The sequence below is a fragment of the Echeneis naucrates genome, chromosome 9 (genome assembly GCF_900963305.1).
Source record: "Echeneis naucrates chromosome 9, fEcheNa1.1, whole genome shotgun sequence".
Lineage (NCBI taxonomy): Eukaryota > Metazoa > Chordata > Actinopteri > Carangiformes > Echeneidae > Echeneis > Echeneis naucrates.
The window spans coordinates 2,207,910-2,220,681 of record NC_042519.1 but is presented as its reverse complement, the minus strand read 5'-3'; the positions used below and the strand labels follow the sequence as shown (position 1 = coordinate 2,220,681).

At 40.9% G+C, this 12,772-nt stretch overlaps 1 protein-coding gene across 3 annotated transcripts; it reads left to right on the top strand.

The window, feature by feature from the left end:
- The first annotated feature begins 2,540 nt into the window (after positions 1-2,540).
- On the top strand, positions 2,541-11,088 carry lhx2b (LIM homeobox 2b). 3 transcript variants are annotated; one of them, XM_029510416.1, is made up of 6 exons: positions 2,541-2,793; positions 4,234-4,436; positions 5,152-5,526; positions 8,038-8,236; position 8,313; positions 10,850-11,088. In XM_029510416.1, the coding sequence occupies exons 1-6, from the start codon at positions 2,611-2,613 to the stop codon at positions 11,086-11,088; spliced, it is 1,200 nt and encodes a 399-aa protein (XP_029366276.1). In that variant the 5' UTR covers positions 2,541-2,610. The 3 variants fall into 3 exon arrangements, with proteins under 3 accessions (XP_029366276.1, XP_029366274.1, XP_029366275.1); XM_029510414.1 differs by lacking the exon at position 8,313 and having other exon boundaries at positions 5,152-5,522; positions 8,031-8,236; positions 10,798-11,088; XM_029510415.1 differs by lacking the exon at position 8,313 and having other exon boundaries at positions 10,798-11,088.
- Positions 11,089-12,772: the final 1,684 nt, after the last annotated feature.

The window sequence follows — 12,772 nt, the reverse complement described above, 5'->3', positions numbered from 1 at the left end:
TTTTCCTTAATCTTACATTACCGCCTAATATCATATTTCATACACGCCCGCAGACATGCCCGCTGTCGCTATGTTTAATGTATAAACCCTGCCTTATAGCAGCTAGAGAGCGCAGATGATAAATATGCATGTATTCAATTAAGGGTATTACAGAGGGGTGATTTGCATAAGGATTTAGGAGCTTAACATCATATTTGTGCAATAAAATTCCACAATAGCCTAAATGCGGACCGTTATGCATGGGAGGGGGCACAGGTATTTCTTTTATTTTTTGGTTTTTTTAAGAGATTGGTCTAAAATTTTAAAGGAAACTGGGGGAAAAAAATAAATTGGTGTTTCAGAGCGTGAATCTGCAGTGCACATTTTTGGGAGTCATTTTGTGAAATACGGGAAATCAGGAAGAAGAGGCAAAGTGACGGAAAGGAATTCTCCTCAAATCGTGTCGCTAAGTGGACGGAGTTCACTTTTTAAACACCGCCGCAGCGCTGATGTGATAAAGTGTAATTTTCTCTCACACCGCTGTAACAACCGTCTTTTGTGAGAGATCAAACCTTCTCCTTCTGTCCTCAAACACGTCCTCCGATGACGTGCCACCACCACCCCCTCCGCCCCCACCCAGCCAATTAAGAGCAGAGTGCCAATTAAGAAGGATCGGATCCGGGATCAGTTAAGCTTCACTTTGCAGCCCCTTGCTACTGAACCAAACTGTGAGGCAGAGACAATACTGAAGCTCGCAAATGACTCAGATCACAGACTGTAGATCAGGACATTGAGTTGCGTCTCTTCATCTAAAAAATATATAAAAATAAGAATGGAGGTGGCTGTGGGTGTGTTTTTATCTCACACTACGTTTTAACAAATATCATATCAGATGGAGGCTATCGAAAAAGTTCCATACGTTTTCCATTTGCAGTTTTGGAACCTGAAAAAAATCACGCTGTTTTCTTTGATTTGATTCCAGTGTCTCTGGAGAACTGTGGCACCGAGATATGTTTTTTTTTTTTTTTTTTTTTTTTGTCGGTTTGCTTGCTTGTTTCTTTCTTTCTTTTAAATTAAAAATATGATTTATGTGATTTCATAAAAAGTAGTCCCAGCTTACACCAACCACAGAAAACATAGCCCAAATGGTAGTTGGTGTACTTTTTGAGAAGCTACTTAATCAGAACAAAAATGGTTCAGATTTTGATCATTTGGTTTCAGTCTTTTGATCAAATAAAACAAAAAAGAGGGGGGCTGGAAATAAAGAGTCGTGTTGTCCTTTGTTTCTGACACTTTGTACACAGTTGTCAGCCCTGCGCGATGCACGCAGCGTTCTGGTGCCATGGAGAGGCAGTGAGCAGCAGCAGCAGCGTGGAACCCTCTCTGTGCGTCACAGGAGCAGGCTACTGGTCCCAATAGACCTGCCCGCTGCCTGCTCACAAAATCTAAGATCCTGAACCTCCTATATCGCTTCCATTCTTCTTCTTTACAAGCCTCGACCTTTCAAACTACTGCTCTGGACAGACGGGCGGTGAGGGGGGACGTCGGTGGGCCGGTGGTCCGTGCGTAACAGAGGCAGATGAGCTGCTGATCTTTCAGACCGGTCGGTAAAAGTATAACCAAACAGTTCGGCGACGGTGGAACAGCCAATGAACATAAATGGTGCGTCGTGACGCAACAGGGCCGCGTTGATAAGGAGCAGAGAGTCCAACCGGGACTTGAGAAGGAGGAACGGCGGTTTTGGGGGGCCAGCAAACACTCGCCTATCATCAGTCAAAGTAAAGCCAACTCCTCCTCTTCTGCTGTTAGGGACGTGTGTGCGGCCTCCTCGACAACAGACTAAATAATTTAACAGAGCGCAAAGGAAAACTACTTCTCCCGGATCACCGGCCGGATTTTATAAAGCAAACCCTGTCTGCTTTTCATTTTTCTATTTTCTCTCTGCAACGCAAAAGTAGTCCGAGCGACATAAATCCGCTGCTAAGCATCAACTTGGACTGACAACCCAGAGGAGGGGAAGAAGCCTTTCTCATAGGCTCCCTGTCAGCTTTTTTTTTTTTTTTTAAATCTTGATGTTGTTGTTGTTATTATTATTATTATTATTATTATTGTGACGATGATGCTGTAGTTGGCTGCCGCCCAGCTTTGGCTGCACCACTTAGAAAGAGTTACTTTATTGTTCTTGCAGAAAAAAGGGGAGACAGTGCCAGTGCCTTGTTTACTGTCGAAATCCTTAAATATTACTCCCGGCGAGGTGGAGGACTCCGGCACTGAGACCTAGGCAGCAGGCTTCCATATTGGTATGTTTATTTTACATAAATGGAAAAGAAAATATAGAAAGAGCTAGTGACAGCAATAACATAAAATCCCATCGAACCTGAGAGAAAATCTATTTCAACAAGAGAAGCCGCTATTTATAAATTAATGATAGCTTATTAATAATGAGAGCAGCAGAGATTCGGATGACGGTTACCATTGGCAGATGAGACGTAGTGTGGAGAACACGTGTCCAATATTTCCCGCATATTTTTCCTCCCTGATCTGGATTTTTCACTTGTCACGGCAAGAAAGGAAAAGCTGAGAAAAAGAGAGCATTTTGAGCGGCGTCACTGCGCTGGGTTTACGCCTCTGATGGACATCTTGGCTTGCAGATCCGAAGAGAACAGTTACAGCATTCTACCTTCTGCGGCAACGATGCTTTTCCATGGCCTCCCTGGAGGCGACGTGCACGGTGTGGTGGAAGAAATGGACCGGAGAGGAAAGAGCGAGTCAGCGGCCATCAGCTCAGCCATTGATATGGGGGAGTCAGAGACGGTAGGAGAGATTCATCTTGGCCCCGTCGGCTTGTTAGTGCAGGAGGCATGGCAGCATGGAAACATGTGACAGTGGCTGCACTCACGCACATCCGAGCGCTTGGTCTCACCTCTGAATGCTATTTACTCGCATGCACACACGGATGAAACTCTCCAATAAGTGTCTCAACTTAAGAAGAGTTGTCTTTAAACGCATCAGACACTCAAACTTCCGCATAAAGGCCCGAACGCTGGATTCATCACCCTATAAACTTATGCAAAGCTTCAGTCAAAGCGACCTGCACAGGCTGTATTCTGTTCAGAGACAAACAAACAAACAAACAAGCAATAATAATAATAATAATAATTTATCCGGAAAATGTATTGTTCTCCTTGCAGCTTTAAACAACGCGTTGAAAACATGTTAAATTGTGTCAAAGCGCAAAGCATTCGATTCATAAAAAGAAATGACATTTATTTTTGCATGGGCAAAGTACAACTATTTATTTCTATTATCTGCAATGAAAGAGTAATCGAAGTCTGTCATTGCAGTTCAGTAAAATTAAATGCTATTTATTAGGAAACTCAGCAGTAATTCCTAAATGTGAAATTAAAGAGACGATACAGATGAAAGAGTAAAAAACATTTAAATTCATACTCCATATTTTTTAACTAAATGTTATTATTGTTACAATTATGCGTATGCTTTTCCATGAACGTGTCCATTTTAGAAGCCTCTCGAAAATAACATTAAATGACAAGCTCTGGTTTATAATTATTGTAGCCTAACATTCACTATTATCATAATTACTGTAATCACAATAATAATAATTATTATAAGTCATCAATTACACAAAGAAGTACTTAAACAAAAAATACAATAATACGAGGATAATTTAAAATAGATCGTAATTGTAAATGTGTGTAGGTCTAAAGTTGTAATATGGAAGCACTGTTATAAATAGGATAAAAATGGTCTAAAGCACAGTTTCTAATTTCCCATTGTAATTCATAATATTCACACTGCATGCGACAGCCTGCCTGCGTTTTACCCAGTAGACCCAATTTCCTTCACTTTAACTGAAATATTCCTCTAATTGTTGTGTGTTTGATTTGCCCTATTAATCCTGAACCGTTTTTTTTTTACCCTCATTTGTATTTGATATTATTTATTGAGGTCATTCAAAAGGGAACAATTCACTTCCAACTTTATCGCAAAATGTATTTAATACAGTCTTTCCATTACGTCTCCTGATAATCTGTGTCCCTCACTTGTGTGTGAATATAAAGAGCTCAGTCTGAGATATATTTCCCTTCATCTCCCATGTTGTTGATTGAACGTCAGGCTTTTCTGTAGCCTTCTTTTTTTTTTTTTTTTCCTGTTTTACTTTTACATATGTTTCTGGTCATCCTGACGCCGTGGCCTCCTGCCTTTCTCCATCTCCTTCTCCATGACCCGCAGTCCATGCCGTGTATGACCAGTGAGCGCGTGGCCCTGTGCGCGGGTTGCGGCAGGAAGATCGCGGACCGATACTACCTGCTGGCCGTGGACAAGCAGTGGCACATGCGCTGCCTCAAGTGCTGCGAGTGCAAACTCAACCTAGAGTCCGAGCTCACCTGCTTCAGCAAGGACGGCAGCATTTACTGCAAGGAGGACTACTACAGGTATGGAGGGGGGAGGGTGCAGGGCCTGAACCACCACGGTCCGCCCGAAAAGGACTGTTGGTGTGAAATCTGTTCATATCAGGCGAATTATATTTGGTTAGGATTAGCATTATCGCACAATTAAAGGAACATCGCTCAGGACCAGAGTGGAATATTTTTGGGAATAACTTTCAACAAGAAAAAAATAATAATACAATGAAATCAGTTACATTTGTTTGGTTCCCAAAAATTCAGATTTTTACATAATTTATTTTTTCAGAGAGACAGTATCAGCAGTGAAGAGCTAATCTTCTTATTGACATTGAATGGCAACTCAGATTGTGTGGCGTAATTCAACATCTATATTTTACTATTTACCAAATAGAGATAATAATAAAAAAAAAACTATTTTGAGGCTTAGCAGCTTTCTACCCAAGTTCTCTCACTTCAACAACACGCAGACGCTTTCAGTAAATTGTTAAATGATTAAACTGAATTATTGTTGAATTAGAAAAGTGCGAATATCAAAATTGTAGCTCTGGTTTCGTTTAACAGCAATATTTCACTTCATTAGGCCACAGTCTGAAGCAGGTTCAGATTTAAAGTTTGGAGTCAGGGAAACTTTGTGCTCTGAAGTTCGACTGCACAGCTGAAGGCGCCTGGCCCGTGCTGAAAACACCACAGTCCCGTCAGACTCCGTTACCAGCCGCTGATGAGGTTTCTGTATTGTCCGCAGAAGATTTTCAGTGCAGAGATGCGCTCGATGTCACCTGGGGATCTCAGCGTCGGAGATGGTGATGCGAGCCCGGGATCTGGTCTACCACCTCAACTGCTTCACCTGCACAACGTGCAGCAAGATGCTGACCACCGGGGACCACTTTGGCATGAAAGACAGTCTGGTGTACTGTCGCCTGCACTTTGAGACTCTCATCCAGGGAGAATATCAGACACATTTTAACCACGCGGACGTTGTCCCGCACAAAGGCCTGGGCCCGGCCAACACGCTTGGACTATCCTACTTCAACGGCGTGGGGACAGTGCAGAAAGGCCGACCCCGGAAGAGGAAGAGCCCCGGACCGGGGACCGAACTGGCTGCTTATAACGCAGGTGAGTGGCACATGTCATCAGCTTGAACACGAAGGTGTTTGCCTATCATTAAGCGTTTGGAAAATGAACAAATAAAATCAAATAAAAATAAAGAGATGATAATAATTTATTCTAACAATTCGTGTATTCATACAAAATACAAGTAGACTCAAGAAGCCTACTTTAAAGCCTAATTAACCATTTTTTTTATTCAAATAATTATTTTAACCCTAACCCGAAGCCACAGTAAAACAAGACATAAATTACAGTAGATCAGGCCAACAGAATGGCAGGCTTTTAATCTTCTATTGTGCCTGCACCCATTAACGATTTTCGCACCACTTTATGGTGGAAAGAGTTTTTTGTCTTTTTTACGTTGTTCAATATTCCCAAATTAGTTTATAGTGTCTTTGCTAGAAGTTGAAAATGACATAAGCACGGCTCTTGTTACTGGTGTTATTGTATTTTTAACACACGTAAACATATGCATTGTGCGTCATATTGATTACATATTGAACATACATGCTTTGTTTTCTTTTTAAAGGTCCTTTAAAAAAGTATTGGAAGCTAGTTTTTCAAATTGATGGTTGAAAATAAATCGGTTGCGTGCACATTGCACAGTTTTAAACTTGAAGGTGTATGTGTGATATGGGGATTGAACTTTTCACACAGCACCATGGAGTTTATATTTCACTGGCCCAATGACATGCAGCAGAAAACATTTCTTCATAATAACTCACACCTAAATGAGGATAATGTTAAAAAATAATGTTTTTCAACAGTCACATTTTTTTTCATTGGTGTTTCTTTTTTTAAGGGGCAGTTTTGTGTCTAGTCTTTGGAGGATAAAAAAAAAGTTGTTTGATGTTCTGGCTTTTGCTTTCACCCTTTTCCACTTGTCAGGCTCCATAGACATCTACAGACCCTAACACTCCACCACCACCACTACCAACCACCCCCACCCTCCATCCCACTCTCTCTTTCACACACACACACACACACACACACACACACACACACACACGGCTGGAGCTTTCTTTTGCTTTGGGAGCACAGAGGGAAAGAAGGACTTTAAGACAGACAAACTATCTGCTTTGAGAATCATTTTTTATGCTTTCGCTTAACCTTAGAGTTGTTCACGTAAGAATAACTTGGTGGTAATTGTGTCAGGCAGTGAGACTGATAAAGAAGTGACAATCCTATTTCCTCTTTTGTGGTGTGCATCAGTTTTGTTAATTTCAGACAGTTTACTTTAAAAAGATGCAAAAACTTGAAATTATTAGAATCCCACAATCTTCTGTCTCCTACTCATGGATGGAGTAGTAGGTCTATATTTTTTTAGATGCTGCCACTGTCATTTTGTGGAGTCCCTGATAAATGTGGAGCTGCTGTAAAAAGAAGCCAGATGATTTCAACTCCCAGTGATGGACTTTAAAAATAAATATTTCCATTACATACATAAATCTTTATCATGAAGATTAAAAAGGGCAGGCATTCAAATTAAGTGTAAAATATTTACAATCCATTGCTGTGATCTAGGAGGAAACAAACTTTTGTTTTGAACCAGGATAAGGATGAGTGAAGTGGCAGTGCGCCCTCTTCTGATAAAACCCTTAAACAACAGCAAAGCTTTACCTGAACAGTCACATGAGAACATGTGGCGTCCCTGAAACAGCACACAGCTCTGAGATACTGTTGACACTAAGAGTAAGATGTTGTGTGTGAGTATGATGAGCAGAAAGCAGGCTGCTCTTTGTTAAAATGCTCCAACATATGCTTTAGCCAGAAAGCAGCATTTGTTCTGGGCTAATTAAGTGAAGTGTTATTCTGATGGTTTTCACTCACTTCATATTCGTCATTTGCAGCGTTCTGATATTGAACTGTTATGCATGCAGCAACACTTTGAATGTTGCCAGGAGATTTGCAAGCTGGGACAAATACATGTGTTTTGTTGTCATTGGTGTTGTGTGTGTCAGGCTAGTAGCCAGGCAAGCATTTTTTTCCCAGGATAGACAGACATGCAGACAGGGACAGACAGACAGGCGAGCTGCAGAGTGGAAGATGATGTGCAGCTGGAGGGAACATCTGTCCGGTCATAGTGTCACTGTAGATGGGGTCAACTGAATGGATTTAAATGAGGAAAAAAAACTAAAATTAAGGAGCGATCGGGTTAAGAAGATAGTAACGAAAGAGAGCACCCCACAACTTCTTTTTTTTTTTTTTTTTTTGTCTTCATGGATGGGCGACATTCAATATATGATGCTTTTTCTTTCTCACTTACTTACATTTTTAAGCATCAGAAAGGTCCAGGACTCGTGTGGCTCTACCATTTTCTTGGGATATTTGCTGTTTTACAGAAGGGGAAATATCTTTAAGATAAGAAACATTTGAATCCTTGCTATCAAAGTTGAATTTAACTGTAATTAATTACAGCATCTAAAAGTGGGGCCAGAGAACACGAGGAAGCCACTAACCCAGACCTTCTGTCTAACCATTCTTCCTCCTCTGCTTCTTTCCATCACTCACTAGCGCTGAGTTGCAATGAGAATGATGGCGAGTCCATGGACCGGGACTCCCAGTATAGCTCCAGTCAGAAGACCAAGCGCATGCGAACATCCTTCAAGCATCACCAGCTGAGGACAATGAAGTCCTACTTCGCCATCAACCACAATCCAGACGCCAAGGACCTCAAGCAGCTCGCCCAGAAGACCGGCCTTACCAAGCGGGTCTTACAGGTAACCAAGGCAGCCTCTCACTTCACAAGAAACCCTGCTCTCCTTCTTGCATTCGAGAAACAAAGGCAGCTACCAGGGTGAAAGAATTCCTCTGGTTTCCAATGCAAATAAACTTGTTTCCAGGCATCAGACATATGAAGTGAGTTTTTCTTTTCTTGAGAAAAAACAAATCAGCTGCTTCAGTTTAAAACATTTCTGTTTCTCATTCCCCAGTGATTCTTGGAAAATAATCAGGAAGCTGCAAACTAGCTGAATAAAAACAGAATCAGGTTTTCTTGCTTTCTTTGCTTTTACTTTTTCTAATAACAATAAAAAAACATAATTAGAAAAAGAGGAATTTATGGGAAGAAAGAACTGCCTCTTGAAAAACCTTGTTGTTAAAATCACCTGGAAATTGAAGCAAAACAATCAGAATAAGATCTAAATGTAATAAATTTGAGTGGAGGATGTGATGTGATGATGAGGATTGAGGGATAAAAAAGAGTGCTCTGTGTTACACACAAGGAGAACACAACAACACTGTGTTTGATTTCCACAGAAGACGACAGCGAATTATCAGGGGGACTGGGAAGAAAAATGAGACAAAAAGGTTTCTGAATCAAATTTTTTTCTGAGAGTGAGAAAAAAATGATCCCGCTGCTTTAATTAATGCTCAGAGAAAACAAAACACTCGTTTGTCTTTGATGCGCTGGAGTTTTTCTGTGCCTGTAATTCCAGCTGAAGCGCATTTTCCTCTCCCCGTTTCCCATAGCTCCATCACAACTCTATTGCTAAAACTTTCCACTCATCACACATTACATCTCATACGCTACATTCTAAAAAAACGATGGAAAAAATGTCATAAAAAAAATGGAAATACATGACCATAATGAGGTTGAACTTGAATCTGCTGAAATCATATGTTCATCTTCATCATATGTTTGCACTTCCAGTATAATTGTTCAAGAACATCAACAACAGGAGGCCAAGTCGCTCTCTGCTCATATGATAAGAGAAAGGCTTTATTTCTTTGTTTTTAGAACTTTTGTCACTTTAAAATTGTCCTCGAATCCACTGCAAATATCTGCAGTGACTGACTCACATGAGGAGACTTCCTTGTGTGTGCTTAGCTTGCAACTCATAGAGGAAGGCAGAAACAGAAGGGGAGCTGGAAAAACAACACAATATTTCGAAACCATATCAATATTTTTTTTTTTTTCATAAATTTATTTTCATCTTTTAAGAATTGCCCTGTTCATTAGACAGCTACAATTTGTCTAGTCTCCTTAGCTGTGTCCTCGCTGACTGAGCTCATTTCTGTGCAAGAGTCAAGGAAGGAAGCTTGGTGTAACAGAATCTAACATGGAGCTGATGCGATTCTTCCCTATTTATTGTTAACAGTGTTAAGTCAACCAAAAAAAAAAAGCATTTGGGCAACAACTCTCTGGAGGTTTGTTCCTCTGAGTCACCCATTTCATTTAACACAAAAATATTTGAGAGGTTCTTCATATTAAAGTAATGATTCATGCGGCTTTAAGATTAGAGCTCACTGTAATAGTGGTTGAAAGCTGCTAATGCTGTAGTCACTTGTGGTCAAGCCATCCATCCACTCAGTCCTCTTCTTTCATGGTTCATTTAGCATACAAAATGTCCGTGTTGGGGCAACTAATTAAATTTACTTTAGACATTAATTTGAAGCAACCATAGCTCTGCATTTATTCTGCCAAAAGATGAGCGTGAATATAAAGAGAACATGTCTTATATACAGCAGGTAACCGGTGAGAACTTTGCACACGTCAGATTTTTTCTTATTTCTGTCACCATATTTTGGTGTGATCGCCAGCACTGTTACCTGCAGCTGCTGCAAAGAAAGCAATCTTTGGAGGAAATCCGTTGTTCTCTGTGTTAATTGTGATGGAAATAGACTGAAGTCAAAGTGGAGGGAAGAAAATCTCATGGTGTTAATTAGATTTTTACTATCATGACTGGGTTGAAATATGGAACAACTGTGGTCAGTTACTGAATGTGGGTTGGGCAGGGGTATCTGTGAGATCACTAACCTATGGCTGCTTTCAGCTGTAGGATAGTTTTGCTTCTGTCCAGGTTTACTGAAATGTTTTTGTGAGACTTCTGCCTCCAAACAAAAGAAGCTCACAGCAGAGAAGCATCATAAATGATTGAAATCTGTCACAGTTTCTTAGCTGTCCTGATGCCCACGCAAAATATTTCATGTGTTATAAGTTTTCCATTTTCAAGACTGCATATTTAGATACCACAGGTGAGTGGAAATGTGTGCTTTTATGACCCCTGGTAATTGCAACACTTTGGATGTTGAGTAAAAGCCAAATGGTTAAGGCTCATGCCATGTGTGAACAAATGAGTTAGGGTCAGCTGCATTCTTTGCTGAATGCTATGACCTTGCTCTATTTCTGTCACTTTCAACTGTCCCAGAAACAATGCCATAATGCCTCAGAAAAGAAAAAATAATAATCTTGATATTCTTGAATATCAGTCGGTGTTTAGTGTGTGGTAATGAGTGTTGGAGTGTTTACATAATCTAATTTAATCATATTTTCCTGCAGGTCTGGTTTCAAAATGCTCGGGCCAAATTCAGGAGGAATTTGCTGCGACAAGAAAGCACTGGGGTGGACAAGGCGTCTGATGGCTCTGCACTGCAGGGTGGGACGCCATCGGGTCCGGCGTCAGAGATTTCCAATGCCTCCATGAGCCCCTCCAGCACCCCCACCACCTTGACAGACTTGACCAATCCCACCATGCCCACCGTTACTTCTGTGCTCACCTCGGTCCCAGGCAGCATGGATGGTCATGAGTGCCGGAGCCCGTCACAGACCACTCTGACCAGCCTTTTCTAATAGTAGGAGCCCCGCAATGCGAGTTCTGCCCCGCCCTCCTGGATCTAAACTGAGCACTGTTGACTCAATCCAACATTAGATGGATTAGAAAAGAGAAGGTAATGGAAACAAACAAACAAAAAAAAAGATTACATTTTGCTCTGAGCCCATTAGAGACTATTTGCATATCGAGGCGGCCAAGCCTTACAAATGGAACAGTTGTTGTTATTTTGATGTTGTTGTCTTGTGGAGAACTGAGACTTGATTTGCATTTTTCAATGTTTACAGAAAAAGACTGCGGGGAAAAAAATGCTTAATTTTTGGAAATTCATTTTTTCCAGCACAGTATTTATGTTGTTGTACAAGAGTCACTGTTACAAGGATTGTAAAAAATTCTTTTTTGAACAACTGAGATTAAACACAGGTTACAATATCCACCGACTGCCACGTGCCTTACAGTCCATCACATCCTCAATGCTCCACTCACATATCAGGCTGAGACTTTGACCTCTACTGATCGTGTGCATGAGTATGTGTGCATGTTCTTATTTGTGATTGTGTGTTTGCACATGTGTAGTGTACAGGCAGTAATACACAGTCAGCTGTGCAAATGGTCCCTTTAGAGGCTGATGAGAGCAAACTAAACTAAAAAGATGAAGCTGCAGTCTTCAGGTTAATAACAGAAAAAAACATCCTCTTTGTCACTTTGTGGTTCTGTTTGTGCAGAAACATAAAAACTGCTGTTTTATTTTAAGGCACTGTCGACTTGAACATGAGAAAATGGTTATCGCCACTGCAGATGTTCAAGGAAATCTTTACAGTTTAGCATGAATTGTCTTACATGTGAATCAGCAAAATATTTGTAAAACACATTTGGATCAGATTTGAACAGTAGGACATGATTTACATATCGTTAAAAAAAAAAAAAATCCCAATAAGACTCATTGTCCTGTCTGTGTGTCTTTGTTATGGAGGGTGCCACAGTGCTGATGAGGTGATGGAAATTTAGCTTTAAGGCAATAAACAAAGCTTCTGCCTCAGTTTGCATTAAAACATGTGGCATTAAAATCAGACAAACCTTACAATTCTTCCATGTTCATGGGAAAAATGTGAGCAATATCTGCTGTGCTATTTTTTATGTCTCTGGAGATAAGACAGACTGTTCCTTTGTGGGGGAAATGAAAATGTTTGGAATTATATCAGACAGTAATGTAGGTGGCATCACAGCGGCATAGTGGTTAGCACTGTTGCCCCAAAAAGAAGGTGGCGGGTTCGGTTCCCAGGCCTGTTGCCTTTCTGTGGAGTCTGCATGTTCTCCCCGTGATTGCATGGGTTTGCTCTGGGTACTCCAGCTTCCTCCCAAAGACATGCATGTTTAATTGGTGACTCTAAATTCCCTGTTGGTATGAGTGTGAGTGGTTGTTTGTCTCTATCTATCTCTGTGTCTTGGCCCTGTGATGGACTGGTGACCTGTCCAGGTTGTTAGCTGTGCTTGTGCACACTGTGCCAAGTGTGAGCTGGGATTGGCTCCAGCACCCCCGGAAATAGATAAGCGGGAGAAGATGAATGTAGGTTCATTTCTTATTTGAGTTAAATAGACCTGTTAAGGCCAATATTTGTGTGTGAATGGGCAAAGAGCTGCTGCTGAGCCAGAGTCCAGATGGCTGCTCTTGTACACCAAGTTGTCTTCAGATGTGGATGAAAC

Excerpts from the sequence above, each read along its gene's own strand:
- lhx2b (XM_029510414.1), top strand. The coding sequence starts at position 2,611 with ATGGACATCTTGGCTTGCAGATCCGAAGAGAACAGTTACAGCATTCTA. Across the intron at positions 2,794-4,233 it reads ATATGGGGGAGTCAGAGACG|TCCATGCCGTGTATGACCAG; the intron begins GTAGGAGAGATT and ends CATGACCCGCAG. Across the intron at positions 5,523-8,030 it reads ACTGGCTGCTTATAACGCAG|CGCTGAGTTGCAATGAGAAT; the intron begins GTGAGTGGCACA and ends ATCACTCACTAG.